General features: G+C 33.2%; 1 protein-coding gene across 5 annotated transcripts; it reads right to left on the reverse strand.

Annotated features, from left to right (window-relative positions):
• Window positions 1-5,277: 5,277 nt before the first annotated feature.
• On the reverse strand, window positions 5,278-12,100 carry LOC112522095 (putative E3 ubiquitin-protein ligase RF298). Of its 5 annotated transcripts, XR_003070120.1 has the most exons (5): window positions 11,968-12,100; window positions 11,675-11,718; window positions 9,244-11,426; window positions 6,474-6,606; window positions 5,630-6,001 (listed from the first exon to the last, which is right to left on the reverse strand). XR_003070120.1 is itself a non-coding variant. In XM_025131169.1 (4 exons), the coding sequence occupies exons 3-4, from the start codon at window positions 11,398-11,400 to the stop codon at window positions 5,477-5,479; spliced, it is 2,682 nt and encodes an 893-aa protein (XP_024986937.1). In that variant the 5' UTR covers window positions 11,401-11,426; window positions 11,675-11,718; window positions 11,968-12,100; the 3' UTR covers window positions 5,278-5,476. The 5 variants fall into 5 exon arrangements, 4 of the variants coding, with proteins under 4 accessions (XP_024986937.1, XP_024986939.1, XP_024986940.1 ...); XM_025131169.1 differs by lacking the exon at window positions 6,474-6,606 and having other exon boundaries at window positions 5,278-6,001; XM_025131171.1 differs by lacking the exon at window positions 6,474-6,606 and having other exon boundaries at window positions 5,278-6,001; window positions 11,675-11,738; window positions 11,968-11,978.
• Window positions 12,101-14,068: the final 1,968 nt, after the last annotated feature.

The following is a 14,068-nucleotide window of genomic DNA, read 5'->3' on the forward strand; positions in this document are numbered from 1 at the left end:
TATATATATATATATATATATATATATAGACTTGGGATCATGTGAGACCAATGGTTTTCCGTGAGACCAATTCTCAACCCTTGGATTAGATTTACAATCGTCAGATCTGAACATTTATAAACGCCACGAGACTTCTCACTAATTACGAAATTGTCACCTTGCAACTTTGCAACCATTAGATCTTTAATTCATAAATTTGATCAATGAACATAAATTGGTCTTACGGGTCTCATGAAAAACCATTGGTCTCATATGAACCCAACCCTATATATATATACATATATATATATACACACACACATATATATATATATATATATATATCTAAATATGTTTCTAAAAGTAAATGTTTAACTAAAACTGCATCCATTTTTATGCAATTTGTCATCGATTTAAAAGAGATTTAGTAATTCACTGGCTGACTATAAGATTTAAAAGACGTAACTTTTTTTGCTTTTGTACTGAAATATTGAATCTTTCCCTATTTATCTATTATATTCTACTATCTTTGTCTTAAAATAAGTGTCTACATTACTATTTTAGATTGTTTAATAATAAGCATCAATTTTCAGATATAAATGTCTGTTTTTCTATTTTATCCTTAATTATGAAATGGGGAAAATTTTCTTTCTCTAAAATTAAAGGTAAAATTGTCATTTGGATCAAAAAGTGTAATGACTACATACTTCTAAAATTAAAAAGTGTAATATTTCGGTTTTGGAGTATTATATAATTAGGTGTTTCTAAATCAGATGAGGGATTTTATGAGAACATGAATTAAGGTGAGAAACATAAGAAAGAATCTGGACTTTTGATCATTTTTAATCTCATTTTCACACCCATAAATTCATTTAATATGGAAATTGATCATGTTCATTGATTTTCAATTAGAATTGATCTGATGGTGGAGATCATTTCATACCCTTCTCACCATAACTTTCATTCTCATCGAAATCTTAACTTACATTTCTATCCAAAAATATGTAACATTTCTTTTATGATTTTAAATTATCCCCAAAACCCAATAACTTTTACATGATTTACCTTTCACTTCCCTTCATTACATTTTTTCACGGGCCCCCAACCCCAATCGAAACCGTTACTCTAACCAAAAAAATCTGTTGAAATCAATCAAAAAACCAAAAAAGTTATTCGAAATCGACAAAAACACTAAAAAAATCCCTTGAAATCAACCAAAAAACTTTAAAATCCTCGAAAACGTTGTAATTAGGTTAAAAACACTTCGGACGATTTTACGGGTCTTTGGTCTACCTTAAAGGTGACTCCACTGAACATAAATATTGAATCCGCCACTGAAAGTAACCATACAATAAATATAAACTGCTTATACAGATCAAAAGACAACTAAAAAATCAGAAGCATTTTTAATTTAGAATTAAAAAAAAAAACAAAGGAAGAAAAGGAAAAAGGGAAAACAACACAAACCGTCCTTTTTGCTTCTTTCACTACTTCATTATTCAACCCTTTTTCCCCTTTTCTCCGTTTTTATCGTTTCTTGTAGTCTCTCTTTTTTAAGTCGAGTTTACGATGGAATTAAATTTATATGATATTTCAACGTCGTAACAGTATATTTTACAGGATTATTGAAGTTTATATGACCAAACTGTAAAGCGTTCTGTTTAAAAGTGTTATAATAGGTTTATAAGACGTTTTTAATGTTTTGTCAAGTTTTTATGACGTTCTTGGAAATAAAGTGTCGTGTTAATTATTTTACATGACGTTTTTGAGAAGTTTCCAATAAACCCAGAATATATTCAATTGAAGAAATGTAAAGTATATACATTTATAGGACATTTTTTGCAAATAGTATCATATAAAATAACTAATATGATACTTTATTTTTAAAGTGTCCTAAAAACTTGTTAAAATGCTAAAAAACGTCATATAAATTTATTGTAACACTTTTAAATATGATGTTTTTTTGGTTTGGTTTTATATACTTTAGTCTTGTATAGTATTTTATTTGGTATCTAAGATGTTTTAGACATCCTGTAAACCCAATTTTGTTATAGTGATCAGAGATTTGTATAATTAGGGGTGTTAATGAGTCAAGTTGACTAACAAGTTATTCGGACTTGGTTTGAGAAAATAATACCAGCTTGAGCTTAAATAAATAATTATTCAAGATAGTGCTCGGGGACCGTTGAACCAACGAGCCATCGACCATTCGGTAAATTGTTACCGAGCAATTATGCATCAAGCCCGCGTTTCAATTCAAAAGCCCAAGAAAAACTGGGTTGGGCTATTCCTATTAAACAAAGGTCGTAACTGGTACTTACCGGTTACCAGTTTGTTTTTGTAGTCCAAATAATCAGGATCGTTTGATCTTTTTAAAGTTTATGTTACAGTTACACCCATATTAAAATTATAGATCATTTAAAATGAGTAATGAATAAATTAAAATATAGAATTCTATATCACATTACGGTGGCGTTTGTTTTTTAAGAGGTATTGAAGTCTGAAGTCTGATTTCACTTTTGATTTTTAAGAGGTGATACTGAATTCTGAAATCTGAATCAGTCAGACTATTTGTTTTTACGTCTGAAGTCTGAAATTTGAAAAATCAATTTTTAAAATTATCTGAACCAAAATTTTCATATATTTAAGGATCTTGATTATTTGTTCAACAAATTATTGGTTAACTTAAAATGATATGACAGAAGAAAGAGTTTAATAAACGTATTCACGTCAGTGTCATTTTCAAATTTTTTTTTTTTTTTGAATTTCGTTGAACAAAACAGATGTGGCATCCCTTAAATCTTATAAACAAAAAAAAAAAAAAAATACCTGCATAGGATTATTTAGGCATCTCGGTAAGTTCTTAATGAGGAAGATGAAGGTTTAAAAATTAAAAGAAAATTGTTAAATAACGAAGAGAACGTGGCAATTTTGGTTGTACGACGTCATTTTTTTTAATTTTAAATATGACGTGGAATTTTAGTTTGTATTTATTTAGATGACGTTTGTTTTTTAAAAAGTGTTGAAATCTGAAGTTTTATTTCACTTATGATTAATAAGAGGTAGTACTGAAGTCTGAAATTTGAATCAATAAGACTGTTTATTTTTCTAAACTGATTAATGTCTGAATTGTTTAGATTTTCTATTTTACCGATTAGAAAATTTTAATCTTGAATTTATAGATAAATTTATATAATTTCACAAATTTATTCATCATCATTACAAAATTTATATTAAAATTATATAATTAACATTCATTTAAACGAAAATATGTCGTTAACAGTATTTAACACATTTAAATCCTATTACTATACACCCAATTGAGAGATGTGAGGATCGAGTTGCTGATGATCAATTGAGAGAAATGATCGATTAAAATTAATCGATTGAGAAACGTCGTTGCTAAAGGTTTCGAGAACAATAAGAGACAAATAAAATAGCATACGTTCATAAAAAAAACGACTATTCGAGTCTGCTAGCCGTAAGAGTTGCAATTTCTTCGAAGATTGAGCTCTTTTGGTCTCTTTGTGGACGTTGAGGTTTTAAACTAGCCACCTAAGTGTTGTAAAAGTATCCCTAACTGATTCTTTATTATTTATTTAAATCAGAGAACCAAAAGTCAAAACATCTGTAAAAAAAAGTGCGTTTCTAACTCCAACTGATTCTCTACCTTAAAATTTTCAACATTAATTATATTAATTAAAATAACGAACAACTTTGTCCATTCCAATACACTTTAAAACAATATTATATAATTACTAACTCAATTTTATTGGTGAGAATGAATAATCATCTCTATTTTGAATAACATTATAAAGAATCTATTGAAACAAAATAAAAAACAAAAAACAAAACCTCAGTCTTCTCTATTTTAAAATATCAATTGGATCAAAGATACTCTAACCTACTTTATTTGTTTATACTAGAATGGTACCCGTGCAATGCATCGAGACATATTTCTATTTCAATGTTTCGTTTTATTTTTTATCTGTGTTGATATAATACGATTTTATATGGTTTTGAAAAGCGATAATGTTTTTATTTTAGAATGAAATATAAATTTGAAAATATCATATAAAATTTGCAAAAAAAATTCAATATTAGTATCAAATTAACTATTTAAAAGTTTTTGTTTGTTTGTTTTTTTTTTTTAATTTAATTTTTTTATTATAATTTAAGTAAACTTAATTTAAGTTTAATAATATATTTTTTAATAAAAATAATAATTAAGTATTTTGTTATAATCAACAATTATTTTAATTATATTTTAGATTTTTTTTATATTTTAAAATGAGATGTTTATCCTTTATTTGATTGTGTTTATCCATAATTGGTTACACGAATTCAAACATAGAGCTTTAATAAGTTGTATTTATGCACAATTTACTTATAATCTTGAATTTTAAGTAATATATAAATATCGAATGGACAAAATGAATAGGATCTCGATAGCCAAATGTTTGCATCTCATATATAGACGTACTCACAGCAGCGATGCAGAGACCATTCAAGATCGTTGAACACCAATCCTCGCTATCGGACAAAATGCACGAACCCGAAAGGGACCCTTCACTTGTGCCTATGGCATATCTTTGCAGTTTCGTATTCAGAAATGCACTCTTGACGTCCATTTAAAAGAACATTGAAGAACAATGAACGCATACGATATGTCACAGAGATGAGCAGAAATCTTATGATAAACTTATAAATAGTGTTAAAGCCTCGAAGAAGTAGAATTATTTTCCTTTCGGGATAAAAGAGCAACTGGAGTTTTACAAGTGTTAAAATTGTCCCACTTTGGTCAGATGTTATCCTCGATATATGTTGGAACCTCCTCTCCTCAAGGACTCTTTCAGAGAGTAATTTTATAGGGTTTCCATTCTCAAATGATATCAGAGCCAATCCCTACCTCTAAAACATCTGTGCTCGGCTAAGGTCCCACATCGGCCAAAACTTGAACCAAGTCTTCTTAATATATGTCGGAACCTCCTTACGTTACGGGATCTTTTGGAGAGTAATTTAACACTCGGTGACACTGTGCACATCTCACATGGTATCAAAGCCAAGGTATGCCTCTAAGACATCTATGCTCAGGGCTCGACACTCCGTGACACTGTGCCCGTCTAGAGTCCCACAACAGCTAAAACTTGGACCTATTCTTCTCAATCCCTCCTCTCCGTAAGGGTTATTTTAGAGAGTAATCTAATGAGATCCCAGATATCTCGTAAAAGTTCAATCAAAAATCTATGCAACAATTTCGAAATATTGTAACAGTTGAAAGGATGAGATGAACAAGAAGGATGTTTATTATCTAAAGGGGAATCATCACATAGAATCCCATAATGGACACTTGTTTTTTTTTCTTCTCTTAACTTCTTTTAAGCTCATAATAGCAAGCTCAAGCATATAGAACATTTGGAAACAGGCTAATCACATAGGAAACAGAAAGAAGCAAAATCCACAACTCAATTAATTTAATATAGAGAAAGAGAAGGATTTAAGAGTGAGCGTAACGTACAGAAATGCGGCGCTGGATGGTTCCTCTACAGGAAGGGCAGTCCTTCATTCCTTGCTTTTCGTGAAGCTCGTTGCATTTTGTACAGACCACCTGATGAGCACAGGGAAGAAAAACCACCGCCATTTCCTCAGATAAACACATGACACATTCCCGTTCACGTTTCACACCTCCGTTACTGGTGACTGTTTCCAAGATGTAAGGTGTCGGGGTTTCTTGTGGGAAAATAGAGGTTTTGATGTCGGATAATTTGCTGGCGTAACTCCCATCGATACCTCTCCTTAAAGCGGCTATTTTTGATGAATCGGCTTTTAATCTCAATAAGGAGATTTCCTTCTTGAGCTTTTCGATATCATCTTTGTATCTTTTTAGATTCTTATCGGCTTTCAATCTAGTTAAATCCTCTCTTGATTTAGCCAAAACTTCACCCTCTTGCCTTCCGATCCTAAACAAAACTGCCTGACTAACCAAATCTTCCTTGGCTTTCTCTTCTTGTTTCCATCTCGTCTGCAAACACAATACCTTCAATGAGAAAGGAAGCAAACAATATAAGAGCATGAAATTACGAGTTACAACTCGAATGCTGGTGATTTTTTCCTGAAAACATGGAGGCTTCATAGGAGTTCTACCCTTAAGAGTTGAGCAGTTGTTTACGTGAGGACCGCTAGCTAGTGAAAAGTGTGTGAACGAGAGAAATGCAGCTATGTTAGAATTAGAAAAGTTAGATAGGAGTGGATAACAGAACATTATTCCAGCTTTTCCAGAAATGAATGACATTGTAAATAGATGGTACTAAGACCTCAGATTGCTGCTGAACTATGACTGCCAGTTCACATGATATAACTTAAGTGATAGCAGCTATTCTTGTCCTTCCCGGATTTTTGTAACCAAGTATGAAACCATCTTATTTTGACACGATACCTCAGTTTTCCAACACCGGTTATCCCGTTTGTAGCTTAACTAAAAGATAAGAACGTACCAGTAACAATGCATTTGTCACTTCAGCTCTACAATCATTTGCTGAGAACGTTAAAACACACACCCGCATGTGTACACCAGTACACGACTGATAGAAGAACAACAAAGAGGTAGTCTTCTTTCTTCTAGTAGTTCTGAACAATCATAAATATGGTGGCACCATATAAACATCAGATCCATGAAGCATGAATAAAGAGTTATGGCTAAAACTTTCCCACATAAGTATGAGAGATTTGATATGGGTCACAAAAGTTCTGGTTAGACTGCAAGTCTATAAAAAATCCGGCCAAAAAGATTACAAACACACAACGAGAAGTGCAGGGGGAATATAGAGGTAACACCGAACCGAAGTATGCCAAGTAGAAAGTATATCTTCGGATCTTTTATCAACAAGGTACAGAGAAAAGTGTGTGTATATATATATATAGAGAGAGAGAGAGAGTTTATGATCATCAATGAATTAGATCTTCCGCTCCATTTTACTAATACTACAACACAAGAAGCTAACCGACTGAACCACAAGGGTGGTGCCTGATTGGTTTGAGCTTGGCTCCAAAGGTCAAAAGTACCAGAAGGTCCCAGGTTCAAATCCAAGGAGAAATAAAAATCCCCTTGTGGCTACGGAGGTTCAAATGCGGTGACTTCGGGCTATCTGCAAAGCAGGTGGTCGCCCTGGGATTAGTCGGCTCGCATAGCGGGTTGGATATCCAGGTTAATAAAAAAAAAAACTAATCGACTTAACAACCTCCTAACCGACTTAGCCTTCTCAAATCATAAACTGTCACATGTCATTGTTACTCTGACAAGATCTATATACTTGGCCAAAAATCGCATGATATGGCTTGAGAGAATAAGAATTGTTGGTTGTATAGTATGCTCCGAGTAGAAGAAGCTTGACTTTGAAGCTTCTCAGTCCAGATAATTAGATGTCATACACAAATTCTTGCAAGACTCTTCAACACCTTTTATTCATTAATTTTCATTGTGTTCATTTTCTCTACCTCTACGTATTTACTTTGCAGACAAAGTGTACATATTTTAATATATACATGATAGGATTTCTTATTTGCTTCAACTTTTCTCTATACTTTTTCATTATAACATTTTCTTCGTACATGTTTTCTTTCTCTAGGTCGAGTGTGTTTAGTGATTGTCACTGTCGCTTCTTAGTAATGAGTTATGTTTACCTAAGTTTTCAATGTTATGTTTAACTACTTTTATGTTGTTGTGTTATGACCTGGACTTAAGAACCACTCATTTCCCTTTCCCACCTCCTACACTTGCTCTATAGCATATTTGCAATAACAATGATATATTCTCTATACTGTAAAAATGTCTAACAAGGTGCGTTTAGTATGCTAGACAGAACATGATTGGAGAACACAAAAACTTGTCCCACATTTGGCACCACATTAGACTGGGATGGGATGGAACAAGACTAAGTGGGACGAAAATGCATTTTTTTTGGCCCCCCAAAATAGGTGGACCAAAAATCAAGAGATAGGACAAGTTTGGTAACATTACTAAACTGCCCATGCCAAATTAATACCCTAAAATCTTTCACAATTCTTTCTCCAGCCTACCCCACTCTCATAGATCTAGTACCGTCCGTGTATCAAACACGCCCTCAGGAAATAAGAAGACTATTGAAAACTTGTATATACAAATGAAGCTTAAACCTCCTTAATCAGTATAAAGAAGAAGTGATAGCATCCTTCTTTTCATAGCATAATAAAGGTGATAGCGGGAAACACCTATAAGAAAAGAAATTTAGGTGTCTGTAACAAGAAAGCGTGCAACACTACTTTTTAATGTTTCATAACAAAACCATACATGCACTATGTTTAACATTAGACCTCTCTCTTCATTTATCCATTGATCAGCTATTCCTCTTCATTATTGAATTTGTATGAACATTACATTCTCTACCTGGGATCATCACTTAGTATAACCTTCACCTAATAATAACACCTAAAAATGTCATTTTAGGTAGGCAATATAAAAAAAAATCACTTTACTTTCATGGGTTTTCATTTGCATGCCTCAACCAAGAGATTTATCAATGGCAAACTTATATAGTTATATTTTCGTAAGAATTAGATAATTTCAGCTCATTGAAATGCAATCTCACAAATCTAAATGTTCAAAACTTGATGGTCTATGTTTAGTCTAAAACCATTTACCTTCTTTCCATTTATTGGTTAATTTTGTTAATTTGGATGACCGTTGAACCGATATGATGAAATCAAGATGGTTGTGATGTATATTAATGTTATCAATAAATCTTTCTGCAGATGTATTTAAAAATATCATGAAAACTCAATGACCACTTATCTATTCTGCATTTATCTAATAGTACATGGTTTTGGCATAACAATTCATTGACACCATATGCCATAATATCAAATTAGACGAAAGAAGGACGCTACTTCCACCACTCATAATTCCATCCTGGAACGATATTTCAATATCGTCTAAGCATTGAAAAGAAAACATGTGCAACAGTACACCAATCAGGCAATCTCTCAGTAACCCTCATGTAGACATAAAAATGATTGGTCCAAGCTCACAAATTTTTGGAAGGTAATGTCAAAATTTTCAATTATTATCATGGACCAGATTCGGCTTACTCACAGGAACCATCATTTTCTAAATTATAGGGGGAATCACATGTCACTCTTCACTATAATAGAGAACATTAAGCTCGCTGGTTACCATTACATGGAAATATGTTAGATATGCTAGTTAAATTCCATTTAGCATGAACATACCTCAAGTTGATCTCTTTGTTCTTTAGCCAGCTCGAGATCTTCTTGCAGCTGAACCAACTTGCGCTTCTCAGTTATAAGCTCTTCTTGAAACAATATTTTTTGCTTTTCCCACAACTGTAATTGCAGAAGTGTCTTTTTTTCTCTTTTTGATACCTCTTCACAGCTAGTAGCTGACTCAGCTGCCTGTAAATTTGCAGCCTCCATCTCTAGCCTCAGATTAGCATTCTCCACCTCCAACCTACAGACAGCAGAATTAGCTCGTTCTACCTGACCACTAGCCTTGAACAAAGCATTCTCCATTTCAGAGAGCTTCTTCATGGTATTCTCTTCCAATGTCTGCTTCTCTTTCTTTAGCCTATCTACTTCTTCTTTTTCTTGTCTAAGTGTCTTAAGTTCGGCTTTATCTTTACCCAGTCTACGAGCAGCTTGCATAACCTTCTGATTAGCCCATTCAGTCCATTCCTGCAACTGATTTTGGAGCTCCTGCACCCTTGGAACAAGCTTCAAAACTGTTTTATCCCTTTTATCTTGTGGGATCCACCGCCCAAAGGACTTGTCATAGGGCATGGCAGCAAAACTAATATTAGGAACCTCAGGCATTGGAACATTGTTGCTTTTCGCAGGAAGTGAAAGAGATAACTCAGTGTTAGCCACTGATAATGCCGGTGGGCTATCAGTCGAAGCCAACATAGGAGGGACATGGATTTTTGCTAATGAAGAAATGTTGTTACTGGAAGTATCTGTATTAAATAGTGAAGGGGAAGCAAGGCTGGTTTGTGTGGTGCCATTATTGTTTATACCTTCAAACGGAAAACCGATCCCCACTCCCTGGCTAATCTGTGAGCCATTTTTAGGACTGTCACCTGTAGAGTCTGACACAGACTTGAGTTTCTTATCCAAAATTAAGCCACTAATGTTACCAAGTTTCCCAGCTCTAGTAGCTCCTTTCAGCCCATGTATCCGGTTGCTTTTCTCCAAATGAACTGACTTCTGTCTCGGTATATAATCTCTCTTGCTAATGCAGGTGATCTTTCTACTCCCTACAACTTTTTCTTCATGTTTTTTAGATGAAAGGCTGAAGGATCTACTCAGTGTTCGAGAAGTAGAGTTTTGATTCCCTTTCTGTGATGCAAATCCATCCAAAACAAAAGGAGCCTTTGGTTTTGAATGAGGAACTTCTGCCTTTGCTGGTTCCTCAGACATACAATTATGTACACAAGGTATGGAAGCCATCACAGGAGCTTCTAAGGGAAAACTGTGAGCACAAAGGGAAGAATGATTTGGTTTACATGGATTTGGAAGACACTCCAAACTCTTGCCATCTTTCCTCAGCTGGTTTTCAACTGAATTAGAGAAACAACCATTTGAAGTCCCATCACCAACTAAACTAGATAATGCCTCACCATCCATTGCACAAGCCTGAGAGACATTCATATCGGATATCAACAAGCACCACATTGCATCCCCAGTGCTGAAAAAAGGCCTGAATTCGCGAAGAACACAAACCAGTTCAGCCAGTATATACTTCTTCATTTGATGTAGATTTTCAAAGTGATGCTCCCCCGACGGATCCATCTCTTGCCCATTTTTAAGTAAAATCAAAGTGTTTTCCGCTATATTTGACACATTGTCTTTACAACCACAACAAAGACCAGCCCTGAGAATAGCCTTAGTGGCAACTTCTTCGGTGTAACCAAAAGAAACTATTTTCTTAATAGCACTCTTGAACATTGTGTCCAAGTTGGCTAAAACAAGTTCTTCCAGCTGAGATTCCGTAAGATCACTCCAATCGGCCTCATGAAATTCATCACTTGCTTCTAGTTCCACTCTATTGTGATTAGCCCCCACCTCGGTTGATCCCACTCCTCCTACCGCACAAGATAGCCCCAAGTCAAGCTTGACGGAATCCGTATTTTCATGACTAAAACTACACATGTCACACCCATTGGAGTGCCCAGGACTCTCAAAATTTTCAGCAGAAAACTCATAACTCAGACATTCGTTCTGAGATGGTGAAACTATCTTTTGGAAACCATTTGGAGGTGGTGGATCAGCTCTGAACTTTCTCTTATTCCTACTTCCTTTTTCTTGGACTGTCATGACAGGTGATACATGACTGGAACTACTAGTACAGGATTTTGCAACAATTGAGGCCATTGTTTGTAGGTGCACAACAGAATCTCCTATAAATGTCACAAATGATGATACAGTTAATAACGTTCACACCAACTTCAAATAACATGTGCAAATCAGTGTGCATGTGTGTGTCTTCCGCTAAAAAACACCCAATTGTTCCATTACAAAAATATGGATTCCATCGTCACCGAGCTATAAACACTCGTGTAATTAACGAAATATACGCAACAGCTCAAAAGATCCTCAATAAAATTCAAAATCCCCTAAAAATCATAAGCTCAACTCCAAATCATACCAGAGGCTTTACGAATGGAAATCAACGAGAAATCAACTAGTTCTCTGCATCAGAAAAAGACAATCTTCTTCGTCAATTACACTTTTATTCATAAGAAGTACTAATTCAATCAATCAGAAAGTAAAAAAGATCAGAAAATAGCAATCGAAACAAGCTAATAACATCATCAACAAGAAATCAAAGTCTATAGAAGATCCTCAACCATACTCAGAAACAAAACGAAAATCAAAATCAAAATCAATACATATTTTAGATTTCTGATTATGAAATGTTTTGGCAAATCGAGATTATACCGATTTGAGGAAATCAAAGGTATGGCAAACGATGCAGGATCGGAGAATAGTAAGAGAAAATCTGATCGTTTTTTCAGTTTTCTTGTTTATTCTCTTTTTCTGCTCTACAGCATTGAACGTGTCTCTCTCTCTGCCTCTTTACAACCTTTGGATTCTTTCTAGAAAAACACACTTTTTTTCCAAAATGGACAACAATTAAAATTAAAACCGGCCGACTACACAAAAAACCTGTAATGTTGGTTTTCAAATGAGAAAATTGTATCAAAATAGAACTAACTTTTACTTAATTTTTATTTTGTGGAACTAATTTTTAAAATTGTCATTTTAGGGAACCAACTTGCACCTGATTCCTATTTTGAGAAACCAACTTTCAAAATCGCCATTTTGGAGAACCAACTTGCACCTGATTCCTATTTTGGGAACCAACTTGCAAAATAGTTATAAAAAAATAACTAAAATTCGTTTTTTTCCAAAAATTAATGCAATAAAATCTATTTTCCATTTCAAATCTTCTTTTTTTAATTCAGATATCAAATTGAACATTATTTAAAAAAAATCCAAATTACCACAATAAAAATTGTTTTTTACTAATGCAAAAAAAAACAATTTAATAGAAACAAATTAATTGATGCAATTGGTTAAATATAAAAATCCTGAATGTGATATTTAATTTTTATTTTTTATTGTATCAATTAATTTTTTTCTATTAAATTGATTTTTTTCATTAGTAAAAAACAATTTTTATTGTGGTAATTTGGATTTTTTTTTAAATGTTCAATTTGATATCTGAATTAAAAAAAACGATATTTGAAATGAAAAATAGATTTTATTGTATTATTTTTTGGAAAAAAACGAATTTTAGTTATTTTTCTATAATTATTTTGCAAGTTGGTTCCCCAAAATAAGAATCAAGTAGAAGTTGGTTCCTCAAAATGACGATTTTGAAAGTTGGTTCCCCAAAATAAGAATCAAATGCAAGTTGGTTCCCCAAAATGACGATTTTGAAAGTTGGTTCCCCAAAATAGGAATCAAGTGCAAGTTGGTTCCCCAAAATGACGATTTTGAAAGTTGGTTCCCCAAAATAGGAATTAGTTGAAAGTTGGTTCCATTTTCGTGCAATTTTCCTTTTTCAAAATAATTATTATAAATATTTAAAAATTGAATTTAACGAAGATGATAATGTTCATATACGTTAAGGTGCATCACATGGGTTAGGGAGTAGGGTGGTAGGGGTCGATCAAGAGGGGTATTTATGTAAATGTGTATAGATCTTTTGGAATTTTATTTCCGATGTGTTCATGATCTGTTTCGCTTGCCAACGGTCCTGATTAAAGACTTGGTTGGATGTGGGATCTACTTCATAAGAAGTGGTATGTGTAGTCAGTAGGTCAATAATGTATATGTGTGTGTGGGTAAACGACAAAGAATGGGTGTGAACTGAACTGTGTATGTGTATTTGAAGGATTGTATGAAATTAATACATATCGCAAGGAGATTAAACGGAAGGCTGAAATATACATGTAACTAGGGGTATACAGAAAGTCATCTGATCCAATTAGAACTGATCTACCATGATTGGATATTCAGTTATAATTGGACTGAAGAGTGGCAACATAGCATCCTGGTCCACATTGCATAAAGTGCAACCTTAAGAACATATACAACATTGCTAATTTGATTTAACAACAAAATAGAAATATATTCAGATGGAAGTTAATCCTATTCTTCTGTTCATCATAATAAAGCTGCTAAAAATAGAAACAAAATATTTCAAAGTGATTAATATGTATATCGTTGATGTAGTGTTATTTAAAGCAAGTTTATATCAGTACAATCATGAGTATGTATGAATTTCAATATCTAAGAAAGTAGAAGAAAGCCCACAACATCCAACACCATATCTATACTATATTATTATAAAGCATTTGATAGAAACTCTTAAAAACAATTTTTTATGCATGAAGTAATGTTTATTGATGCATATTACTTAAAAATTCAAGGTTATGAGTAAATTATGCGTAAGTAAAACTTATTAAAGCTCTATGTTTAAATTCGTGTAACTAACTGCGGATAAACATAATCAAATGGAGAATAAACATCT

Source organism: Cynara cardunculus (genome assembly GCF_001531365.2).
Source record: "Cynara cardunculus var. scolymus isolate 2C chromosome LG 11, CcrdV1, whole genome shotgun sequence".
Taxonomy (NCBI): Eukaryota; Viridiplantae; Streptophyta; class Magnoliopsida; order Asterales; family Asteraceae; genus Cynara; species Cynara cardunculus.